The sequence below is a fragment of the Zootoca vivipara genome, chromosome 6 (assembly GCF_965207765.1).
Source record: "Zootoca vivipara chromosome 6, rZooViv2.hap1.1, whole genome shotgun sequence".
In the NCBI taxonomy this organism is placed as follows: Eukaryota; Metazoa; Chordata; class Lepidosauria; order Squamata; family Lacertidae; genus Zootoca; species Zootoca vivipara.
In genome coordinates this window covers 7307746-7333133 of record NC_142589.1, presented here as the reverse complement: position 1 = coordinate 7333133, position 25388 = coordinate 7307746, and the positions used below count along the sequence as shown (strand labels likewise).

Below are 25388 nucleotides of genomic sequence, written 5' to 3'. Positions count from 1 at the left end.
TACCTTTTGCAAGCCAGGTATTGTTTAAAATGCTAGACCCACGAGTTTTTCAGTTACATTGCTTGACTTTGTTTTTCCATAGGAAAATCTTGTTTGAAAACAGAGTTGCAGTTTTCCGACTACTACTGTCTGCTTGCTGTTCACTTGCTCCTTGACATCTGGCTAGAGGCAGGTATGTCCTTACATGCTCCACTGCATGCATGCAAATAGAGGTTTCAGCCCAAAACTGCTCAAGCAGTGGTTTGCAGCCATATGAACTAAAGCCAGCGTGGTTAGAGTTTTGAACTAAAACCTGGGAGACCAGGGTTCAGATCCCTACTCGGCCCTGAAGCTCGTTGTGTGTGACCTTTGGTCACTTGCGCCTTTTCTGTGGCTGCTCCCAGATTGTGGGATTCCTTTCCTAGTGAAGTTAGGCTAAAGCCTTCCTATTCAAACAGGCCTTAGAAAACGAAGGTGCAGACATTTTTTTTACCACTGTTCTGCTTGTTAGGGCAATCAATGTTTTAATGCTGGTTCTAAATGTGTTGTATTGTTTCTAACTACTTTGGTTTTTATTACTTTGTATTTTATAATGTTGTAAGCCATCTTGAATCCCAGCTTGGGAGAAAGGCGGGATATAAACACATTAAATAATCATAATATTGTGGGAAGCAGTGGGATGTCCAGCATGGGACATGGCCGTGGCTCTTGGATCCTAGCAAAAGGGGGGCTTCTCATCCCTGCTTGACCATCTTTCCTGCTCCTTTCTCTCATTCAAGGCTTGAGTGTGGTGTTCTTTTCCCAGGTGAGGAGCCGGCTGCCTGGCACTGCTTGACTTTACTAGAAGAAGGGCTGGCTCACAGCCCCTCCAATGCTCAGTTCAAATTGTTGCTCATCCGGATCTACTGCATGCTTGGGGCGTTCGAACCAGTCGTGGAGCTTTACTCCAGCCTCGATGCCAAGCACATACAGCACGACACCATCGGGTGGGTAGTGTGGTGTTGGTCATAATTGTGGTATCAAGTGATTGGCAGGTGGGAACCCTGCCCACCTGTCAAATTTGATACTCTTCAGAGCCAAAAAGGTAATGAGGATGCAGAACAGCCCTCTCATGGTTACTGTTTTGGTTTTGTTTGTATTACAGTTACTTGCTGACACGCTATGCCACAGCCTTCGGTCACTATGCTGCCGCATCACAATCCTGCAACTTTGCACTCAGGTTTTTCCACTCCAACCAGAAAGATGTAAGTGGCAAAGGGACCCCCAAATGTGTATCCCAGTTTCCCCTCAGAGAACACACGGAATCTCTCCAAAGGGTGTGTCTCTTCCATTTCTGCATGAGCAGGGGACCCATGCCCAGAACATTTTAGTGCTGCAGAAGCAGCAGGAGGGCTGCTCCCGAGGTCATATGTTTCTTGTGATGCATAAAATCTGTAGCTCCTTGCTTAATTAATGCTGAGGCCATCCTGTGTTCCTTCCTCCTTAGACCTCAGAATACATTATTCAAGCCTATAAATATGGTGCATTTGAGAAGATCCCAGAATTCATTGCTTTCAGGAACAGGCTAAACTCCTCACTTCACTTTGCACAAGTCCGCACAGAACGGATGTTACTGGACCTCTTACTTGAAGCAAATATGTGAGTATGGAAGAGTTGGTTTTTAATCTTCCAAGTGTTTATCCTGGGTGGCCCTCGGGCAGCTTGTGGGGTGGTAAAGCTGAGAGAGATGTTAGCTTGGAGAAGCGCTGCTAGCCGTCTCAATTGAGGGACAGGTCCCAGTGGTACTGAAATATCTCGATGAAGCAGAATTTGCTGTCTTCCACCCAAAGTGCTGCACAGTGGTCAGATGTGAGGACCCTGGTGCTCTTCAGCTCAGCCAGTGATTCAGGAAGGTGGGAGTTGTTATATCACCTTCTCAGGTTGAAACATGCAGCTTTCCTGGACATTAGATGAATTATTTTTTGCACAGAGCATTGCATTATTTATAGCAGGGTCAGTGTGCTCAAGAGTGCATCATTGCACTGAGTGAGTGCTAACAACGTCTCATCAAAATCCTCTTCAGTTCATCCTAAAAGTGCCTGACCCGATACTTCTGTATTGCTTTTCATGAACTAGATCAGTGACTTTGGAAGAAAGTATAAAGTCCATGAGCCTAAGTCCAGAAGAGGATGACATTCCCTGGAATGATCTGCGGGACAACCGAGACCTCACCGTCTTGTTTAATTGGGACCCAAAAGACAAGTAGGTACAAAAACCCACTGCTGTGGTTGTCATTATCCAAAGGCTAATTTTCAGGAATTTGTCCACTAAATTGCAACCTAAAAACAGATTGTCTTCCCTTTTATATTTATGCAAACAGTTATATAACATTTAGGCAGCACTTAAATGTACTTTAACTCTTTCTGGTCCTTGAGATTCCCCCAGGCCACATCCCTCACTGGCCCTTCTCCACGCTCTCCTCAAGTGCTTTTGTCTGGCTGGAATGGGTCATTGAACTGTGATAATGCCTCTTGCTTGCTGGATGGAGAGAACTTTTGCACATCTGGGATATATAGCCTATTGTACAAAGGGTAGGAGCTGCATCCATTGCTTTGCCCACTTTGGCTCTGGCCCTGCCCACAACTGGCTGGTGGCCCTTGGAGGAGGTTTTCCACAAGGATGTCCAGTCTTCAGGTGAAAAGAGTCTTCTCCCCTACTGTATGGCCTCCCCAATAATCCCTGCATTGGTAGATAACAGTGTTTACCATTGCTTTTTCATATTTTGTGTGTTTATTTAAAAAAACATTTATGTACTGTTGCATCTTTAAAATATATCACAGTGGTTTACAACAACATAAAAATATAGAAAATAGAACATAACATAAAAATAGAAAATAGAAAAATAAAGTCATAAAAAGTTAAAAACAAACTAAAAGCAAAGATAAATTAAAACTAATAATCAACAGACCATTGTACGGGGTGTACTCTTAATTGATTGCACAGGCTTGATTTCTTGTTGTCAAATGAGCTTCACCAACTTGGGGAATGACCAAAGACACTCCTGCAGAAGAAGCTGGAATATAAGGTTTCAGGCAACTCCTGAGGTATCCTGGACCCAAGTTGTTCAGGACTTTTGTTAATCAATACAAGAACCTTGAACCTGGCTCGGTAGCAGATGGATAGCCAGGGCAGTTGTTTTAACAATGGTGTCATGTGTTCTCAACCAGAAACTTTCATCAGCAATGTGGCTGCAGCATTCTGCAGCTGCTGGAGCTTCCAAACCATGGCAGCCCCACATAGAGCGCATTACAGTAATATAACACCAGATGTAGGCTCTCCAGTCCCGCTCCAAGAGAGAAGGGTTTTCTGATGGTAGTAAGTACACTTCTATGGACTGCAGCAACACTACCCCACCACCCCTTCAGTCTGAATTGATGTTGCACCAAGAACTGGGGCAGGCACAACTGAATCAAATCAGGTCCACCTAGGTCTCAGTGGTGCACACCAGGTCGGCTTGCTCATCCACAATCAGATTGTGGCTCAGCATTGGGTTTGCAAATGGAGCAGGGAAGCTTGAGCTTGTACTTCTATGTCTCATTTCTTGGACACCCTCTCCCCTTCTCCCTCCTTCCTTTTTCACTCAGGGGCATTTCTGAAGAACACAAGGAACTCTCCTTGGAGGAAGAGACCATATGGTTGCAGATCCGATCTCTGATGTTGCGGCTCATAAGTGGGCTGCCAGCTCTTGGGCACAATGCCCAGCCAAAGAACTCCGAGAAAACCACGGAAAATGGCGTCTCCTCCAAGATCGACATGATAAGAGCTCTGCTGCGGAAGCTGGACGCTGCAGTGAAGTCCGGAAAGCAGTTCCTTGAGCAGAAGGTTCAGGTACAGCTAAGAGAGACCGTTCCTGGTTTCTTTAAAACAGTTTGTGATTGTGCCAGGAGTTGAGATTCTTCTAATGTGCCAGCATGGTGCTTTAATTGGAGAGCTAATTAGCTTAGACTAGGAACCAACTTTGCTTTTCTCCTGTATGCAAAAGGTACAATATTTAATTTTCTCCCCCTTTTTTTCCTTCCCTCCTAGTATCCGGTCCTTGGCCCCCCACCTTCCCGAATGGCTGGTTTCTTCAACAGTGGGAGCTGCCAGTGCCAGACCAGTTTATTTCACCTTGTTAGTGAAATTTATGAATTAGATACTATTGGGTTAGGTAAGTCTTGAAATTCCTGGGGCCAGCAGCCAATTTAGGTGTGTCTGCTGAAGCGGGAGGGAGGCATACATGGGTGTGCTGCTCTTTCAGATCGGTTTGAAGATATTGGCCTCTTACAAGCTGCTGTTGATGCCAAAGGCTTTTCATGTGGAATTCTGAGTTTGTTTTTTTAAAGAAATCCTAGAAAAAATCCTGATGCTTAAGATTTGAAAAAAAAACCAATGAATCACAGTTTGCCATCTGGTTATGAGCCTTCTGACCATTTTCTTTGGAATTTTCTGCCTTGTCTCTGTACTTTCATTGACTCGGGTTAAAAATGAAAATTACAATCTGGCAAGGCAGAAGTGGGGAACCTGTGGCACTCCAGATCTTCTTGGAATCCAACTCCAGTCTGCCTTGGCCAGCATGGTTTGGACTAATGGGAGTTGTAGTTCAGCAATATCTGGACAGCCACAGAGGGTCCATTCCCTACTGTATGGAAGAGATGGAAGAATGCCTCTAATTAAAGGAGGCAGTCTCTCCTGAGAGCAGGCAAATGCTTTTTCTTAGATCAGAAATGAGAGAAACACTGATTCCTCCAGCTTCCATAGGCCCTAGCCGCCACCACAGCCAATGGCTGGACAAGATGGGAGTTCTTGTCCAGCATCCCTGCAGTGAGTCTTGTGGTCCATACCATGTGCCAGTCCTTGTTCTCCACTTGTTCTTGTTCTTGTTTTGATTTCTTAACCGCCCTTCACTTAAGGTTCCAGGGTGACTTGCAGCCATTTAAATAAGAGCATTAGAAGAGGTTTAAAACTAATTAAGATTCACAGGAATAGGGTGGGTCCCAGAAATATATTGAATGATTTTTGTACTATAAGAACTGCTTTGCTTTTTGCTTAATTGTGACCAATGTTTCTGTTTTTCATTTTGGGGGTTGGATGTGACCAGTTCAACCCCCGTAGGGCAGCAAATTTAAGTTTTTCTTCTCCAGCGTTTGCTTGATTTCATTGTATTTTTTCTAAATCTTCCTTGATATATATAGAGAGAAAGAGAGAGATAATTTGATTATTTGCATAAGCCATTTGATAACTTTTCTTTATTTTCAGAAGATTCGGCAGCAATTCAAGAGAGAATAGGAAATAGCTTTAAATTATTACTAGAACAACTAACAGGTAAATCTGCTGAAAATCAAAATTCTAGCCCAAATTTTTTTTACATTAGTCCATGTTTACCAGTTAAGCATATGCAATTAAAACTTCATTTTTCTTTGTATGTGAGGGTATTACCAGGAGTAAATAAATTGGTTGGTTTTTTGTTTGTTTTTTTGTGGCTGACTTTCTGAAAAGATCATTTCCATTTGTTATATATGCAGACACTGCCAAAATAATGCACAGAATAAAAATAAAACACAAACAAATTGGGGGGGAGAGACTAAAAACAAAGAAAAGATAATCCTTAAAAAGTAGTTAAGCATCAGTCAAATTAAAACAATATTGATAAAGATTGATATGTTGGATGGGAAAAGTTCTACCTCAGCTATAGAGTGCATGTTTTGCATGCAGATTGTCCCAGATTCAGTGAAAGGGGAAGCTACAAAAAAGTGTTTCCCAATATGATGCCTTGTGTAAGACTTGATTTTTTTTTCCTCACGAGTTTCACCTTGTTTCTTTTTTTAAAACAAAAACACTAGATCAATTCAATAAATGCAAAGGTGATTTGTTGGAAGTCCGGGAAGGCAGGTTCCAAGCCCATCCGAATATTTTAGAAAATCTGGTCTTCTTTGTGGAGGTGAGTAATGAAACCTTTGGAAAGCTGGTCCTGCCACACACACACACCCCTTTTGTCTGTTGCAAAAACCCATCAGTGCCCCTAAAGTGCCTGTGTGACAACCTCTTTTCTCACTCTTGCAGACCATCTCCATTGTTCTGTGGGTATGCAGTTATTCTGACGCCGTCCTCAGGCCCTACAGATCAAGCTTGCAAAAAAAGAAGAAGAAGAAGAAAGAGAGTGTTGTAGCAATGGTAGGAAATGCTGGTTTCTGGGACTGCTCCTGATCCACAGGCCACAATTTAATGGACTGTTGATTCAGGACAGGCCAAATAAAGTACTGCTTCCATTCAATGTGCACAGGCAACCAATGATTTGTGTGGCGCTTGCGTTCCGGGTCATTGCGTGCTTCTGTGAAATTGTGTCTTAATTGAAAAGCCTGCAAGTACTCCACCCAGCCCCTGTTCCACCCTTTTGGTGACAACCTCTATGACATTTCCGGGTCATTTCTGGGTTTGGCGCTGTGCATCTGTGCACAATCGCTCACATCTTGTTCACTTCTAGAACAGGGGTTTCCTGTAATGAATTAATGGAATTTGCTTAATTGAGGTGTGATGGTCTTAAGGAAAGATTACACTAAAACCACAGAGAATAGATCTCTATCATCAGTTATCAGCTACAGTAGCTACTGGAAACCTTCATGTTTAGTTGTAGCAATGTTCAGAAAGGGTGCCTCTCAGATGCTAAGATCGTCCGGGCTTGGTAGCTCCACCTTGGAGGTTTGAGGGGTGGGCACCTAGGTTAAGTCCAGTCAAAGGCAATTACGGAGTGTGACACTCTTCTCACTCTGCAGGCTGAAAAGGCCACCGTTTGTCCACAGACAGCTTTCTGGGTCATGTTGCCAGGATGACTAAATTACTTCTGATGCCTGGTGGACCATGATAAGTGATTAGAACACATGGAAATGCTGTTTACCTTCCCGCTGCAGTGGTACCTATTTATCTATTTGCACTGGTATGCTTTCAAACTGCTAGGTTGGCAGAAGCTGGTACAGGACAACAGGAGCTGACCCCGTTCCACAGATTCAAACCGCCGACCTTCCGATCGGCAAGCCCAAGAGGCTCAGTGGTTTAGACCACAGCACCACCCGTGTCCCTACATTGTGCTGCTAAACATACCCATAAAAAAGCACTGCCTCCAAAACAAAAACCTATGATATACTTCTGTGGAGAACACTGCACAGATATTTGGTAGGTCAGGGTGCAATAGCTTCTATTTTTCTCTCTGCAGCCCCCCGTGTTCACCAGCTTTCAGGATTACATTTCCAGTCTCCAGACTCTCATTTCCAGTGTGATAGATCATATCCAAGGGCTGGAAATCACTTTAGCTGCGCTTAAACTTGAAGAACTCTCCATAGAGGACAATTTACTGTCGCAGGTAAGAAACTGCTGCTTATACATTGAGGTTCTATGATTTGAGATGACTCAGGATTAATACAAACAGTGGTTTAGTGTTAGGTGCAAATGTACTTTGAGACATTTTTAAAGGTAACTAAAGTGTTCAATTACACTTTGTGTAATTTGTGGGCTCAGTTATATGGAACTCCCTTCCAGTTGAGGTCAGACAGGTTCTTTCCCTATTGAACTTCCTGTGCCTACTGAAGAATTTTTTATTCCAGCAGGCATTTTTAGGTGTAGTTTGATTCAATAGTTTTAACTGATTTTCATTTTTGTATTGTATCTTCGTAAACCACCTCAACCATTGTAGTTAAGTGGTGTATAATTTGCTTACATAACAACACACACAGATGATTTATTTATCTGTGTAAAAAAATGTTTCTTCCCAGGAAGAAAAGAAGTTTACAAAGACTGTGCTGAGCAAAGTCCAGAACAGTTACCAACATGCGATACAGGAAATGGGAGAACTGCTGAAAAAGAGACTTGATACCATCAAAACTCTAAAGGTTTAAGGAAGTGTGTCCTGGGTGCCAAGGGTCAAGATTGAAATGCCGACAACAGACGAGAAACAGCATCTGCCACCATCCCTTCAACGTTAAAAATCTGGAACTTCCTCATAAATGCATGAAGGACTTTTGATCGTAAAAATAGTTTTTTTATGTATTAAAAAGATATATTCAAGCTGATTAAATTATTGTACATAAAAACCAGAAGCAGGGACCCTTGTCCGTCAGGGTTAGACCACTTTTTTTATACATGTTCATAAGCATATTGTAACAGAGGCAAAAAAAACCCTAACCTGTTTCACTTCCCTTTGTGGGGAAAGGGGGGCATTCTCCAGAAGCTCTCTGGGGGCTTGAAGTCTTTAGAAGCAGCAATAGAAATCCAGTGTAAAGCATATTTCAAAGGAGTTTGTATTTTTTTCCATCACGCAATTCAGCATTTATAGTTTTGTGTGCAAGTTTCTTGCCTTTGAAAAGCAGAAGTTCAGAGAGCCCAGTGCTCCACTGTGTAACTTCTTGGGTGTTCTTTCTTTCTCCCCCGTCCAACACCCCCCCTCGAGAACAGTTGTATGACTGCTTGGTAAACTGATTGGCCCAGGACAGGTGACTTTCTCCCCCCCCCCAACTCCAGAACAGTTATTTTTATTCACACCGCCAACCTAACAACTGAAGGCACTGCTTGAATGAGTTGCAGCTTCAAGCCCTTGTGTGTCTTGCTTTCCAATCCTTCAAGGAAAAACAAAACAAAATCAGAAAAAGTTGGTATCTGTTTATGTGGTGAGGAACAGGATGCATGGTCTGAGTTGGGCTTCCTGTTATTCGTAAGTCTCTAAGATTGATCCTCGGCATTGTTAGGGAATGTGCATTAGATAAATTTTGGATGAGATTCTAGAAAACAGGGAGCTCAAATCCATTTCTTATCCTGTTCGTTATCACCATTCCGAACCTTTCATCATATCTGAAACAGCTTTTGGTGACCATTTGTGTAGGTTCCTCCTGGATTATGGAGTGTTTTATTAAATGCATGGAAATTGTCATCTGGCCAAAAGAAATGGCTTTCGATAAAGTATGTTGATCTTCCTTTGCAACCAAATATAAGCAAGTGTAGCAGGCTTGATTACCCAGGCACCACCTTGGATAGCCCTCCTTCCGCTCCTTGTTACTTTGTTCATCATGTTACATGGTATAGGCAGTCCTTGTTTTGTTTGGGGGTACCGTTCCATAAGCCCAGCCCACCCGGCCCCTTGTCACGGCGTCTTTATGACATTTTGGGGGCTACTTACAGGTTCAGTGATGTGCGCTTGGGCACCATCATGCCTCATTCAGACGCGCCTAAACTGGGAGTTGCTTCTACCACTAAACTCTTCTTTTCTACCAAATTATAGCTGTTTCAGAATCAGTGGGTACTAAAAATCGGTTATTTTTATTTTATTTTATTTTGCAACAAAGACTTCAGGCTTTGGCAGATACCTGGCTAAAGGAAAATCAGCATCAGATAACAAGCTTTAAATTTTTGAAAGAGCTGGTAGTCCTGGTGGTGGCACATCATTTTTTCTAGAAACAAGTGGGTGAGCCATTTCTCTTGTGGCCAGTCCACTACGGTTTCCTTGTGCAGAATTCTAAGCCCTGTGAACTAGCCTATTTCTGCTATTAATTAGGAGGGATCTGAAGACCTTGACCGTAAAATTTTCAGGTGTGCTTTTAGGAATGATCCACGCGGCTTTTATTTTGCCATTTGTGTTGATGTGTTAGTACATTCTAGCCACTTCAGCCTGCTTAATCACCATTTCGCACAGCTGAGGGGGACCAGTAGATTCTCTGTGGCCATCTTCCCATTCCCAGGAAAAGTACCTGCTTCTTCCAGGAACAATCCCCACTATCCGCTGAAGGAAGGAAAGCTGCTGTGTGAAACCCACCTTGAATAGTTTGGTGTTGTGATCAACTTGCTCCTCAGAGCAGTGTGTGTGTGTGTGTGTCAGTATCAGAATGATGCCTACATAGATATGTTTTCTGTCCAGAAACCCCAGCATGATTCTTAAGACGCCACAAAAGAAATCAGTCTTTATTTTAATCTGGAGCTGTTCTTCACTCCAACTACACATGCAGTTTAGTGACAGAGTTTGTTAATAATACTGAAGTCTAGATTTGCCAATAAGATCTATTGGTGAATGAATGCCTTCTGTGCTTGCTTTTGGAAGTGAGGCTTTTTTAAAAAAATAAAACACCAGTTTAAGCAAGAATCATATAGGGTTCCAGAGACATTTCACTGGCAGCTCCTAAAAGGATTCCACCTGCATCAGACACCTTGATTCCAGGTGTTTCCTTTTGTTGGCAGTGCTAGAGGTCACTCGATGCATAAGCAAAAATAAACCTTTTAAGCCCCCCCCCCTTCTCCATACAGGACAAAAGCAGGGGACAGAACTATGCTAGGCAATGGGGATAACCAAGAAGTATCTCAAAATAGTATGGGTGGTGAATTCTGTTTGCCAAGTTGTGAACGTCTTCAGTTATGACAATTGTGCTCTTGTGGTGTTGCTTTGTGGCAACATCTTCCTTCTGTGTTGGGCCTGGAACAGATTTCTCCTGAAATCCATGCTTGGGGTGTGAGTGTCCATGTGAGTAGCAGCATTGCCCTTTAAAAGGAATTGAAAATCATACACATTTGAATTTATTGAATTTATTTCTGAAGCAGCAGTTTGCAAAGGTCTCAGGATCCAATCAAGGAAATACATTGCTCCCCACTCCTTATGATTAAAATCCTCCATTACATAGGAGTTGGTTTGGGGTTTTTCTCTGACAACTACTGTACACATGTATCAGGGGCAGCATCAGATTCCAGCACAATAATCATTTGGGTCCACAATAATCATTTGGCAGAAAAGTTAATTTGTAAGTTTCTGGAGAAACTGATCATTGTCAACAAAACTCAAGTTCTTAATAAACCAAATGTTTTCCTACCTTCTGCAAGCAACACAAACACACAAACCTACCTTTCTGAATTTGTGAAATAATGTAGCGCTGTTTTATCTCATTTTTGTTGTGGTTTCATGGACAGACACAGGATATAATTACCTTTATGCAGTGCTGGGATCATGAACCAAGATGATTCTGCAGCTGCTTCCAGCAACCAATTTCTAAAGTTAAAATATTTCATTGTGGTTCAGGGTTGTAATCCAGTTACGTCCCCCTCTCAAGAAAACTACAACAGCCACCTGTATTGCCCATTTAGCTGGAAGGGGAGGTGTATATTTTTAGTAATTTTTAACTTGTTTAAAATTGCATTTATATTTTGCAATTGTTATGTTGAATCATGGAGGAGGGTTTGTCTCTTGGATCTATAAAGGGGATTTCTGTTATATGCAAGATAGCTTGGGACTTTTTTTTCCTTGACTTGTTCTCTGTAATTTATGACTTTGGAAGGTCTGTAAAACACTTAAGCAGCTGACAGAATTTCAAGTGACAAAACTGCTAGCAATCTGCTTTAAACTGGATGGATTTATAATTTATATATATATAAATATATATATAAAGGTCAGTTTCTTTATAAACAAGTTTTTCTGCCTTTTTCTTTAAGGGTGTGGGATTATTATTATTATTATTATTATTATTGCAAAAGTATGAAGGATTTCTAGACTCCCAGCTGTTTTTTTTAATGCTTAGCTGCAAAAGAGGCAGATTTGGCTCAGAATGTTTCAGAGAAAATTATTACTTATTAAATTTATATCCCACCCTTCCTCTCAAAGGAGCACTATACTCTTTATTTACCTTTGTTTCCCATGTTATATTTCAAATTGTGGGATGCAGGTGGCACTGTGGTTTTAATTTACTGTACAGTAATGTTAAATTGTACTGTGCTGGGGTCTCTCAGTGAAGAGTGGCTTAGCAAACAGAGTGATTTTCACTTCAGCTTGGAATCAGTTTGCACCCACTTGATGGAGTAAAAGACAATTCACCTTCAGCATTCTTTCCCCCTATAGAATTTCTAAATCAGATATTTTGGTGAAGCACTGTTGTTTTTAATTCAAACTGGATTTGGGTGGGGCTTGGCAGCGGCTTGCCCAAAGCCTTTTTTCTTTGCCTCTCCTCACTTTCCTGCCAAATTTCAAATGGTAAACAGAGTAGCTTTCTCTGTTCTGCTACAAGGGATGTTCTCTAGACCCCTTTTTTTCCTCCCTTGGGTACCTGGCAGGATTTAGGTTTGATGAGGCCCTAAGCAACTGAAGGTAATGGGGCCCTTTATATGTCCAGCTGTCCTTTGTCAACAACATATTGTTGCTGTTCTTTGTGTTAAATATACGCTATATGGTAATTTATGGACCTAATGGGTATCTAAAGCCTTTTGCACATAACAAAATATGTATTTTTTTTCAAAGTAATTGTTGAACTGCAATACAATTAAGAAGTATATTAATAGTGAAATGCAATTAAGAAGAAGTACCTGTATATTAATAGTGAAATAAACAGAGCCTAGGGCTTGCCTATCAGAAGAACGGCGGTTCAAATCCCCGTGACGGGGTGAGCTCCCGTTGTTCGGTCCCGGCTCCTGCCAACCTAGCAGTTCGAAAGCACATCAAAGTGCAAGTAGATAAATAGGTACCGCTACAGCGGGAAGGTGAATGGTGTTTCCGTGTGCTGCTCTGGTTCGCCAGAAGCGGCTTTGTCATGTTGGCCACATGACCTGGAAGCTGTACACTGGCGAGATGAGCGCCGCAACCCCAGAGTTGGTCATGACTGGACCTAATGGTCAGGGGTCCTTTACCTAACTTAAAGTGATTGGGGGCCCATTACTTACATCATAGGAGCCTACACAACACAAAACACTGTTGCTGTATGTAGGTTTTATTTGATTTGTTTTTGATCTTATATTTTGGAAATGTACACCCAGGGTTTTTTCACTTTAATTTTTTTGGGAAACCCCCAAGAGAGCGCGGCCCTAAAGCTATAGCTTGTTTAGCTAATACCGTACGTAAATCCGGCACTGTCTGGGATACAGAACTGGGCTTGCTTTGATTGCATTGCAATGAAAAGGGGGCACATGCTTAAACCTTGCGTTGCAAACGTGGGTCTTGCTTGCTGCAAAACAGGACACGGGCAGGTGGCGCCGGTGCCGGTGCCGGATCCTAGGGCGAAGGAAAGCGGTGCGTCTCTGCAACCCCCCCCCAAAAAGAACCGCCCCCCCCCCGTGGCTTCCTAAATGAGGCGGCCCTTTGAACTGCCTAGGAGGGATCCAGCGTTTGGTCACGTGGCCATGCCCAGCAAAGCTCCTCCCTCCCTGTAGAATCTTCCACATTCGCCCAGAAATGCACCGGGGCGTCATGGCTATAGGGATCCCTCGGCGGTGCGCCCTGCTGCTCCTGTCGCTGCTGCTCTGCTTGGCCCTGGAGAGCAGCTGCGCTTTGCACACCAAGGGCGCCCTTCCCCTGGACGCCATCACCTTCTACAAGGTACAGCAATTGCCTTTTCGCTCTGCTTTTTATTTCGTTTTCTCAAGGGGGGGGGGTGATGGTGAAAACCCCACACTTGCATGCTTTTGGGGGGAGTAGGAACGAGGGGGGGGACCTTCTGCCTCCTCCCGGTGGACATAGGGGCATCTCTCTCAAATTATGCCAAAAACTGCAAATAGCACGTAATTTGCAGAAGTCCGGCTGCTAATCGTTGCCCGCCCGGCTTGCTTCTTAGTTAAAGCGATTTGCCTATCGCGCCTCTTTGCAGGGGGAAGAAGGCTTGGGATGGTGCGCCTGAAAAGGGATCAGCTGCGCAACACGCCCCCCTCCCCATATTATTGGGGGGGGGCAGCGGGCATATTCCAACTCGATTATGGGGGAGGGGCGGGCCCGTTGGCATGAAGCAGGAAAGAAGAAGGGGAGGGGGTGTTGGAGATGACAAAGGCTAGGTGCAGCCATACGGTGCTAACGAGAATCCCCGCGCATACAGTATTTGCGATAGGTTTTTATTTTATTTATTTTATTGCTTTTAGATCCCACTTTTCATCCAGGGTACGCTCAAGGTGGCATGGATAGTTCTCCCCCTTTTATCCCCACAACAACCCTGTGAGGTAGGTTAGGCAGAGAGGTTAGGCCAGACTGTTTCACTCCCACTGGCCCAAGGTCACCCAGTGAACTTCAGGGCTGAGTGGAGGATTTGAACCCAGGTCTTAGGCCTACTTTTTGCACACACTAGCTTGGCATCACATTTTCAGGACGCAAAAGGCCTCTGAACACAACATAAATCTCACACTGAATTATTTTATCCCCGCTGCCTTAAATTATGTTAATCAGATCTTACAGAATCATGCATGTTGATAGCAATAGATTGCAATATTGATTCAGTGGATTGGATTGGATTAAAAATAGAGCCTTTATACCACTGTTACTATTGATATTCCATTAGTAACCTGTGTTCTTGTTGGGGGGGGGGGACCTGAAGGAGTACTTGTGCCTGTTTTCTTAGAAGCAACCTCCACTGTCTTCGGTGGAATTTACTTCTGTGTAACTCCACAACTATTGCAAGTGGGGCGTGAAATGGGGGTTTTTTGTGTCCTGTTTCACTCCCACTTCTTTCTCTGCCCTTAGTTTCGGATATGCAACCTGCAGTTTTAATTGCAAAAATTGTCTCCTTGCTCCACCCAGGCGAGGGAGGCGGCTTCAGACAGTCACCAATCATGGTTGTCCAAGTGGATGCCAAGGGCAGTGCAAACTTGCTTTGCTTTCCAGGGTGAGGAAGGGCACAATTTGTGTCTGATTCCTGAATCAGCACCAAGGATTCCTCCCCTGAGCAAAATGAAATGAGAGTACCCCTGAGAATATGCAGAGAGCTCATTTCTAAGCAAGCACATGGAAGGATCAGTCCTGGAGTGGTGGGTGGAAAATGGGTTCAAGACAAATTAGAGTCCCAGCAACTCAATTTGAATATACACACACAACACACACCCTCCCCATTGTATATTCCTAGCCTCAGAGGTGTACTTCCTCTTGATATGGAGAATTTATTTTCCTGTAATATATAATAAGCCAGCAGTAGACCTCTTCTTCCAGCAAAACATTAAGAACATACAAAAGACCCTGCAGGATCAGGTTAATGGCTCATCAGGTTAATGGCATTCTGTTCTCACAGTGGCCAACCAGATGTCTGTGGGAAACAGGCAAGGAGCATCTGAGCACAAGAACAATCTCCCTTTCTGTGGTTTCCAGCAGCTGGTTGTCAGAAACATTTCTGCCTCCAATTGTGGAGGCAGAGCATAGCCAATTGACTAGTAGAAGCCATCAGTAGCCCTCTCTTCCATTCAGGTATCTGAAGAAGTGTGCATGCACATGAAAGCTTATACCCAGAACAAACTTAGTTGGTCTCTAACGTGCTACTGGACAGTTTTTTAATTCCATTAATTTGTCTAATTGTCGAATCGTATAATTGTAGAAGGAACCCAGGAATATACACCTGTCCCATACGGGGATCAAACCTGCAACCTTAACAGCACCACCCTCTGACCAACTGATCTACGATCCCTCCCTGTCCTAAATTACATTTCCGAAAAGAAGTAAGAGGTGGGGAGGTAACCAGAAATGGATTTTTGTGTGTGGAAGGACTGTGAGGTCCATTCAGTTCTGCTACTCAAAATAAATTCCCGGGCTCATGATTCTGAATGAAATACCCAGCTCTACTCACTGGATCTCCTGGGAGTCTAGTTAAAAACAAAGCAGGTCCCATGAGCATAGCATCTGTGCACCCCTGCTAGATCATGTACATATGTTAGATCATATGTACAGTGGTATCTCTACTTACGAATGGAGGATTTTTTCTACTTACGAATTTTTAGATAGGGTTGCTTCGACTTACAATTTTTTTCTCCCAATGCATTCCTATGGGATTCGACTTACAATTTTTTTCGACTTACAAATGTGCGTTCGGAACGCATTAAATTTGTAAGTAGAGGTACCACTGTATATCATGGCCCAGGTAGGGGTATTAATGCACCTGTGCTTGACTTGAATTTCAACCAGCTTGAAGAGCTTATTATGCTGAGAAATTGAATGGAAGCTCCAGGGTGCAACAATTAATTTTTGGAAAAGAACTTAGGATTCCTATCTTGCTGGCTGCATTTCCAGAGTATGTTTGCGTGTAGTCATAGCCGCTCAAATTTTATTAGCCTGCTGTTAACACGTAGCATTTCTGCAGCAAAGTCCAGGCATTTTGCACTTACGGTACTACCTTGCTAAGTCAAAATTAAGCAGGGCTTCCTCAGAGGTGTGGGAACTGGAGCGTCTCCGCCCAAAGCCTGGGAACTGTGCACCTCCAGACAAGTCACATCCTGCACTTTTGTGCCCTGCAGCAGTTCTATCCAATAAGTGGGGTGCAGCAAGAAAGCCCACCTCCGTGCATTTAAAAATATTTAAATTACTAAATTTTATTAAAATTTTAATAACCAAGAACAACAAACATCATATTTCCCTTTGCCCTTTTTTTAAAAATGGGACTATCTCTGGAGAATAGCCTGTTTTACCCTTCTGTAAAATGAGCTCAGTGACAGCCAACTGCAGATTCACATGAGGATTGCACCTTAGAATAGCTTTTTAAGTGAGATGCTTTTAACTTTTTGACGATCACACAGAATCCTATTTATTGGCTGCAGATATTTTGAGATTGAATTTATTTATATTTGTAAATTTATATAAGATTACTTACACAAGATTGTCTTTTTGTTTTGTTCTTTTGTTTATTTAAGATTGTTTTTGTTTTCCACGAACTTCAATAAAGTATGGCTTTTTTTAAAAAAAAAGATATTTTAAGATCTAGAGTCGATTGACTAAATTATTTCTGGATTTCTAGGAAATTAGCTGGAGTTGAGGGTCAGCACTGGTGTTTGAGAAGGAGCGACACAGTGCCCCTCTCTTTTTAAGCTCATGCTGAATTCCAAAGGAATGGGGGATGGGGGGCCTCCAAATATTGTTGGATCCCAGTCCCCATCAATGACCAGTAGTCAAGGATGATGGGACTTCCTGCCCCGTCACTATTGGGGGAGACAGGCAGGGTGGAGACAGGTTCCTCATCCCAGCTGTAAAGGGCTGTAAAGGTTGAGTGACCACTGGCAGCCTCAGGTGAGATGTTCATTAGTCAGAATGCCTCAGGTGTTTTGCAGGTGACTTTGGAAACCAGATTGCTTCCAGACAGCGCACATTCAGAGCTTTTGTGGTGCTATCCTTTTAGGTGATCCCGAAGCACAAGTTCGTGCTGGTGAAATTTGACACCCAGTATCCTTACGGAGAGAAGCAGGATGAGTTCAAAAAGGTGGCCGAAAGCTCAGAATCCAGTGACGATTTGTTGGTGGCCGAGGTGGGGATATCAGGTGAGGTGCTTATGGCGGACTTGTACACAGATCATGAGGTTTATAAATTTATCTTTTACTTCTTTTCTTTTTTAAAATGGATCCTCTTTTTCAGCATTAACTGGGTTGTATCTCTTAACACTCTGCAAACATCAATAAAGGAGGCAGGGCTTTTTGCTTAGGATAAGCTGATCAGAACGATGCCTTTCCTCCTGAATCTCTGCAAACATCTTTTCCTCCTGGCTGATGCAACATACCGAGTTTAGCAGAGCTTTAATTGTATTAACTGGTTGACGTTGCCGAATAGTGTGAGTGTGTGTGTGTGTGTGTGAGAGAGAGAGAGAGAGAGAGATGGTCTTGTGGATTATTAAGAAATGGGAAGTAAACTCACTGTCTGACTAAGATATTGAATTTTTTGTTTTTCAGGGGGGAGGGAAAGAATTTGTGTTGAAGATGCTTAGAGGGAGACAGAAGAGACAGGCGTGGCTTTAATTTCCTTTCCCCCCCCCCCCCCCTGCCATTGCCCAGTCTGCAGGAAGAATTTTTCCTAAGTTCCCCACTCCTTTGCATTTTGATTTGAGGAGCAGAGGAACTGTGTGAGAGAGCTAGTCATTACTGTACTGATTTTTGTTTTATATGGGTGGAATGAGAAAAGGTGCTAGACACAGCCAGAAACACAGTGCTTACTTCATTATTTCTAAACTTCTGATTTTTTTGTGATGGGGTGGAGGAACTTAGACCCTTAGAGAAATGGGGACTTGGTTGCAGGGAGATAAAAGCAGCTTGCAAAAACGGTGGGCGCTCTCATTTCATTTATCTGCTCTTTGTCATAGAGGGAGGAAAAAAGTAGCACCGTAAGAAGTTCCCTGCTGGATCAGGCTAAAGGCCCATCTAGCTCAGCATCCTGTTCTCGCAGTGGCCAGCCAGATGCCTCAATGGGAAACCCGCAAACAGCATTTGAGCACCTGCAGTTCTCAGCAGCTGGTAGTCAGGTGGGGGTAGAACACATGCCATAGGATTTGTCATGTCTCCTGCCAGTTTGCAAGTGGCTGGTTACATTTCGCAAAATTATTTGTGTTGACTGCACCAATGAATCGTAGGAAACCCTCTGCGTGTGTTTGCTTAAAAGGAGCAGGGATGGGAAGAGAGAGAGAAGTTGCAAGGCTTGCGATGTGTTCAGTTATGAGGTATGGGGTATTTCGAGGAAGCACCCCCTGCATAAGACTGGTGTGTGATTCTGCATCATCACTTTGCCTGGGAATGTGCAAGGCATGTTGCATGACAAGTGCCGTTTGCCGGCCCTGCACAGATGTCTCCTAGGCACACACACAACCCCCCTCCATTTTGCTATGGAAATGGGAGAAGCCTCTACCGGCCCAAGGGAATCCCCGATTTTACGCAAGTGAGCAGTGATCTCCCATTGCAAGCAGGGGGGGGGGGTTCTGATATGGGATTCCCCCCTCTACAGGGGGCAGGCTTTCCCTACTGGCTAGATGTTTACCATGTGTTCACTGGTCAGAATTTTAGCATTTTATTAAACGTGCTTGGTTTTGTGTGTGTGGTTTTATCTGTTTTTAATTACCTTATGTGTGAATCGCCCTGAGACAGTGGTTTAGGGAAGGCGATTAAGGAATTAATTGTAATAACAATATGGTGCTTCCCCAGAGTAGAGATCCCCACTAAGTTAAATGGCACTTACTTCTGTGTAGCTATAGGATTCGGCTCCTCTTTCCTGAGTCTACTCTAGAACATTTCAAAATGAAAAACAATACAGTCCAGATTTAGACACTTTAAAAAACCCACCGGTTTCAGTGAGAAAGACTAGTATGTGTTTATTCGCTGAAACCAGGGCGGTTAAACCGCAGCTCTCCAGATGTTGCTGAACAACACTTACCAATCTGGCAGTGGCCCAGCTGTCTGGGAACATGTCGCATGAGTTTTTGGGTTTCCCATTGGGGCATCTGGTTGGCCACTCTGAGAACAGGACGCTGGACTAGATGGGCCATTGGCCTGATCCCGCAGATGGTAGGACAGATGGTAGGATTGCAGCCATAGCCTTAGGCAGCCATAGCCCCATTTTCAAGTCCTACTGTTTTACAATCGGTCTTCTGTTCGCAGATTATGGCGACAAGCTGAACATGGAACTGGGGGAGAAGTACAAGCTCGATAAAGACGCTTACCCGGTTTTTTACCTGTTCCAAGATGGCGACCTGGACAACCCTTTGCCTTACCCTGGGCAGGTCAAAGCGAGCTCCCTGCAGCGCTGGCTGAAGAGCAGGGGGATCTACATGGGGATGCCGGGGTGCCTGAAGGAGTTTGACACCTTGGCCAGCAAATTTGTGGGCGCCACGAAAGAGACGGAGCGCCAGGCCCTCCTGGAAGAAGGGCGGAAGCTCCTGGCCAGGGCGAAGGAGACAGAGCAGAAGTCCTCGGAACAGTACGTCAAAGTCATGAGCAAAATCCTCGCCCAGGGGGACCAGTTTGCCGCCAGCGAAGTCTCCCGCATCAGCAAGCTCATTGAGGAGAATAAGATGAGCGAGGGCAAGAAGGAGGAACTCCAGAAGCGCTTGAACATCCTTGCTTCCTTCCAGAAGAAGACCAAGGAGGAAAAGGAGGAACTTTGACATGCTAGAAATGGCGTGCTCTGTGAAATCTTTGGTGGGCCGAGGTCCCGATCTGGTGCTCCTTCATGCAAGCAAAAATGCCCCGCTCTCTTTCAATGGATTCCCCTCATAGAGAAACTTCCCACATACACAAACACACACACATACCCTTTTTAACCTTTTATTTTTAACAAAAGGCATCCCTTATGTGCTATTCAGAACAGTACAGAGACTGCCACCGTTCCCTCAGCACTGTTGAGAGCATTGCAGGTCGAAGATCCGTTAATCCTTTGTTTAAAAAGGCAATAATAATAATAATAATAATCCTTCCTTTCCCCCCTTCCCTTTTCTCCTCAAAGGAAAAGGCTTCTCCTCACAAGTGTTGTCCATGCCAGTCCAAGATGGCTGCCCTCAGGACTTGGCGCAACTCCTCCTTCACTGGTGGGGGTTTTCAAAATGGCTGCACTTGGAACATGATGCGACCTGTTGTCATTGCTTGAATTCTCAAGGTGCAGCCAGTCCTGGCCCCACCAGGCCTGTAATGTTGTGGCCTGTGCCAGCTGGCCCACAACCAAAACAGAAGGCTTACTGAGTCATTGGGTGGGGAAGAGTTGCCAGATATTCATGGCGGGCTGCAGCCAGCGTGGTGAGCTCAAAATGGCCACCCTCAGAATGGTGCTTGGTATTCTGGTGGGAAATGGAAGATGGCCGCCCTCCCTGTTTTTGTGTGATCTGTGCTGAGGAATTCAACCATCCAAGCAAGCAGGGGGTGGAATCGTGTGTGTGTGTGTGTGAGAGAGAGAGAGAGAGAGAGCCCAGGTTTGGCCAAGATGGGGAGGCAGAAATGGTGTCCGTCTCTTTACTGACCAGTATTTGCAAAAATATTTTTTGGAGGGGAATTACATGGGTACTTAATTTGCTAATAAAGGTTATTGGGCGGAAAATTCAGAGTCGGGTTATTATTTCCCCCCCCCTCTGTGTTGCCCTCTGTGCTGAGCCAAAGAAAATAATAATAATAATAATAAAATAATAATAATAATAATAATAGTAATAAATTTTATTTATACCCCGCCCTCCCCAGTCAAAACCGGGCTCAGGGCGGCTCACACCAATAAAATTACAATAAAACATAAAAAGCAATTAATTAAAATACAGATTAAAATACAATATTAAAATTTAAAATTTAAGTTTAAAATGCAGCCAGATTTTAAGTAGTCCATAAATCCAAGCCATGAGGGAGGAAAACACAGGGGTCAGACTAAGTCCAACCCAAAGGCCAGGCGCAACAGCTCTGTCCTGCAGGCCCTGCGGAAAGATGACAAATCCCGCAGGGCCTTGGTCTCCTGTGAAAGAGCGTTCCACCAAGTTGGTGCCAATACTGAAAAGGCCCTGGCCCTAGTTAAGTCCAATCTAGCCACTTTATGGCTCGGGATCTCCAGAATATTGTTGTTTGTGGACCTTAAGGTCCTCCGCGGGGCATACCAGGAGAGGCGGCCCCGTAGGTACGAGGGTCCCAAGCCGCATAGGGCTTTAAAGGTCAAAACCAGCACCTTAAACCTGATCCTGTACTCCACCGGGAGCCAGTGCAGCTGGTAAAAGGGATCTCTCATTCAATCTGAAGTCTTGCTCAGATTAGTTTGCGATTTGTGAGAACTGATTGTGGGAGTTGGCACTTCAGTATGATTGACTTTCCTCCTTTTTGTTTTAAATAAACTTTTAAGTGTTTGAGAACAAACTGCCCGAGGTGGGAATGCTGAGATTGGAGTGTTTCATGTTCTTCTTCCCTTTATTAAAACCAGCAACAATGGGGGTGGCAGTTTGGTTTGGGGCCATGAGAGAGCAGGGCAGAAGATTAGACACACACACACACACACAGTGCTGTGCTGCAGCCTAATCCAAATCAAACATGCAAATCTGCAGCTGCTTGTAAAAAAGGGGGGGGGACTTCTGGTTGGGGAATCCCCCATATGCTGTCCTTAGCTTGCCCTCTATGTAGCAGGGGAAGGCTTCGGGCATTGCCCTATTAATGCCTGGAGACCCGATTTGAGAGACCCGATCTCCAGTCCTCTTCAGTTTCACCAAGCTTCAGAGCCAATCTGTACCATCATATGATCTAGAAACTTGTGTGTGTTTTTGGTGACGCTGAAATCTTTGCCCAATACCAGATCCCCACACATAAACAATATGTGTCCACCTCACTCTCAGTGGGGAGAACTGGGTGTGAGCAGGGAGCTGAACTGCCTCACTTTCCCAATTCCTTTTTTTAAAAAAATTATCTAATCATTTTTCCGATACAAACATCAACCGCAGAAGACACATACAACAAAAACTATAATAATAACAAGAATAACACAATTTGACAATTCAGATTTGAATATACAGATTTACCTATAACTACATTTTTTTTACCCCTTGAAATCTCCCACGTTTCCGGAATATAATTTAGAATTAAATTCAGTTCCCCTAAATAACAATTTCTTTTTATTATAAATATCTTCACCTCGCACCAAAATGATATTATCATCGGGCAGTTAATCAACATATGTACTAAGTTCGCATTTTTACTCCCACATCTCCAGCAGTTGTCTGCACTTCTTATTTTCTTCTGGTATAGTTTGGCTGGAGTCCAGTGGACTCTTGAACTGCCTCACTTGCCCAATTCCTTTTGATTGCCCCCTGGAGTTCCTCCTCAAGGATGTAACTGGCCGTCGCTGCCTCCTGTGGGAGAGAGTTCCACAGGCCAGCTGTGCGCTGTTTGAAGAAGTCCGTCCTTTTAGCTGTCCGCATCTCCTAGCCATGATGGCTATACTGTCGGAAGCAAAAGGAGGGGAGAGTTGCTATCAGGGCCAGCTCACCCATGAGGCAAGGGGAGGCGGCAGCCTCAGGCAGCAGGATCCACAGGGGCAGCAGATCTGGCCTCCCAAGGAATGCATTGCTCGCTGCCAGTGGCAGCAACGGCTGAGGCACATTGCTTGAAGGCATTTTGTGGTTTGCCTCGGGTGCCAAAATGTCTTGAGCTGGCCCCACTTGTGCTTACAGCTGCTTGGAAGCTTTCCATTGGGACCAGACTAGATGGGCTGTTGTTGCCATGGCTTCACCATGGGTATGATACTATTTAATATTAAAGGTAAATGGGCCCCTGACCATCAGGTCCAGTCCTGTCCGACTCTGGGGTTGCGGCGCTCATCTCGCTCTATAGGCCGAGGGAGCCAGGCATTTGTCCGCAGACAGCTTCCGGGTCATGTGGCCAGCATGACAAAGCTGCTTCTGGCAAACCAGAGCAGCGCACGGAAACGCTGTTTACCTTCCCGCCGGAGCGGTCCCTATTTATCTACTTGCACTTTGATGTGCTTTCGAACTGCTAGGTGGGCAGGAGCTGGGACCGAGCAATGGGAGCTCACCCCATTGCAGGGATTCGAACCGCCGACCTTCTGATCAGCAAGCCCTAGATTCTGTGGTTTAACCCACAGCGCCACCTGGGTCCCTACTATTGAATATTATGGGCCTGTTAAAACTAAGGGTCAACTCCTAGTTCTGGTTAACTCTTGGTTGCTGTGTTATATGCATTTCTTTAAAAAATACTTTTGAAAAGAGAACAGCCCTTGGCCTAGGAAAGGATAGCTGCTCCCGTTTCAGGTGACGGAGCTGGAGGGACGCTTGTCCAAACAGACAAAGCAGACTTGTGTCAACTGCTGGCTCTTCCTGGTTCAAAGGTGCTCAAGAATGATAATGAGTCTGCTGAAAAAGTCGCAGATCTGATTGACAGCCTGAAATTGTCCCCTTGCCCCAAGTGACTGGGCCAAAGCTGCAGGGCTTCTTCTTTTTAGTGTTCATTTTCCACTGAGGGAGAAGACACTGGCTCATTTCAAGAAGACACAAAAGACTTGCTCACTCGAGTGGAGTCACCAGGTGCCTGTTTTGATGAGAGAGCGGTGAATCCAGGTGGGCACATCTCTCTCTGCGCGGCCCTTTTATTAAATTCTTTTTAAGTTTGCAAAGCCTGGATTTTATTTGTGATGTTCTGGAATAACAAGTATTAGGAGAATATTCCCTTTGGTACTTCCTTGTAATCATAAATATTTTTGGTTTTCTAAAAACACACTCACAATAATAGGAAGCAGAGAGTAGGACTATATATAGGGGCAGGTCTCTCATAGTTGGGACTGGTGTTTTGTTTTTAAAACTTGTTTTTAATGGGTTTTGAAAAGGGGGGGGAAATCCCAAATCAATATTTCCCTTTAATTCTTAAGAAACAGTTAAGCAGAGGTGCCTGCCTCTCAAGGACCCAGTTTAGGCTTTCTTAATACTTTGGCCACCTCATGAGAAGAGAAGACTCCCTGTAAAAAGATCCTGATGTTGGGAAAGATGGAGGGCACAAGGAGAAGGGGGCGACAGAGGACAAGATGGCTGGACAGTGTTCTTGAAGCTACAAACATGAGTTTGACCAAACTGCGGGAGGCAGTGGAAGACAGGAGTGCCTGGCGTGCTATGGTCCATGGGGTCACGAAGAGTCGGACACGACTAAACAACAACAAAAAGGATTGGTGTACTCACAAATCTCATTTTTTGCACTCTCCCCACCCCTGACAATTTTGTTGAGCAAGTCAGTCATTCACTGGCATGTTACAGAACATTTATTGTCTCGCAACCCCTTAAGGTAGGAGCTTATTCAGAGCCCAGCTGCATCCTTAGGCCACAGGCCCATCCGGTCCAGCATCCAGATTCCTGCCGTGGTCCAGCAGGTGTGTCCCACGGGCTCATGAGCAGAGGATGCTCAGCTGCCTTCCACTTTCGCACCCAGCAATGTATCTGGAGATACACTGCACTTGTCTGTGGTTGGATTATCAGTGCTCAGCAAACTTTTTCACCACGGGGCCGGTCCACTGTCCCTCAGACATTGTGGGGGGCGGACTATATTTTGGGGGGAAATTTAAATGAACGAATTCCTATGCCCCACAAATAACCCAGAGGTGCATTTTAAATAAAAGGACACATTCTATTCGTGTAAAAACATGCTGATTCCCGGGCCGGATTTAGAGGGCGATTGGGCCGGATCTGGCCCCGAGGCCTTAGTTTGCCTACCGTAACCATCTGGAGGTTTAGCCACCTGAAGACCAACCCACCATGAAACTGCCTAATTTGCCTTGGGACATGTTATTATATAGTTGGGTGGGGATGCAAATTTAACATTAAAGCCATATGGTGCCTGTGATTATATTGCCATATTTTGTCAGGGCAAAACTTGGGGGCTGAGGTCTCTGCGCGCGCGCACACACACACACAAAATTTGGCAGAATCAGTCCCACTCACAAATTCAACACGGCTAGCTTACTATGTTTTGAATTAAGTGGTACACATTTCAAGACTCTTCAGATTCTAAAATCAACCAACTACCCCAGTTAATTCAGATTCCAGAAATTCATTCCATGCCATGTGAATAAGCCCCCCCCCCCAGCAGTAGGTTTAGACCAGGGTTTCCCCAAACTTGGGTCTCCAGCTGTTTTTGAACTACAACTCCCATCATCCCTTAAGCTAGCAGGACCAATAGATTTAATCCACCTTGGCCTCCTTACGACATTTGCCTAATCA

The 25388-nt window shown here is 44.3% G+C and overlaps 2 protein-coding genes across 10 annotated transcripts in view; both read left to right on the top strand.

Annotated features, from left to right (window-relative positions):
• NAA25 (N-alpha-acetyltransferase 25, NatB auxiliary subunit) overlaps positions 1 to 8055 on the top strand; it is a 34456-nt gene extending 26401 nt beyond the window's left edge. For 5 of the 9 annotated variants that reach the window (XM_088670927.1, XM_035118449.3, XM_035118451.3 and 2 more), the window contains 12 exons: positions 83 to 172; positions 785 to 965; positions 1124 to 1223; positions 1466 to 1617; positions 2095 to 2220; positions 3603 to 3846; positions 4045 to 4168; positions 5257 to 5322; positions 5841 to 5938; positions 6061 to 6171; positions 7208 to 7354; positions 7764 to 8055. In XM_088670927.1, the coding sequence (XP_088527053.1) occupies positions 83 to 172; positions 785 to 965; positions 1124 to 1223; positions 1466 to 1617; positions 2095 to 2220; positions 3603 to 3846; positions 4045 to 4168; positions 5257 to 5322; positions 5841 to 5938; positions 6061 to 6171; positions 7208 to 7354; positions 7764 to 7886 (1562 nt within the window). In that variant the 3' untranslated portion in view covers positions 7887 to 8055. The remainder of the gene's footprint in view (positions 1 to 82; positions 173 to 784; positions 966 to 1123; positions 1224 to 1465; positions 1618 to 2094; positions 2221 to 3602; positions 3847 to 4044; positions 4169 to 5256; positions 5323 to 5840; positions 5939 to 6060; positions 6172 to 7207; positions 7355 to 7763) is intronic. The other 4 variants (XM_088670929.1, XM_035118450.3, XM_088670924.1 and 1 more) reach the window with 1 other exon arrangement.
• Positions 8056 to 13178: 5123 nt separating this feature from the next.
• ERP29 (endoplasmic reticulum protein 29) lies at positions 13179 to 20743 on the top strand. Its single transcript, XM_035120538.3, has 3 exons — positions 13179 to 13321; positions 17079 to 17217; positions 19315 to 20743. Exons 1-3 carry the CDS (start codon positions 13193 to 13195, stop codon positions 19818 to 19820), a joined length of 774 nt encoding a protein of 257 aa, XP_034976429.2. The 5' UTR covers positions 13179 to 13192; the 3' UTR covers positions 19821 to 20743.
• Positions 20744 to 25388: the final 4645 nt, after the last annotated feature.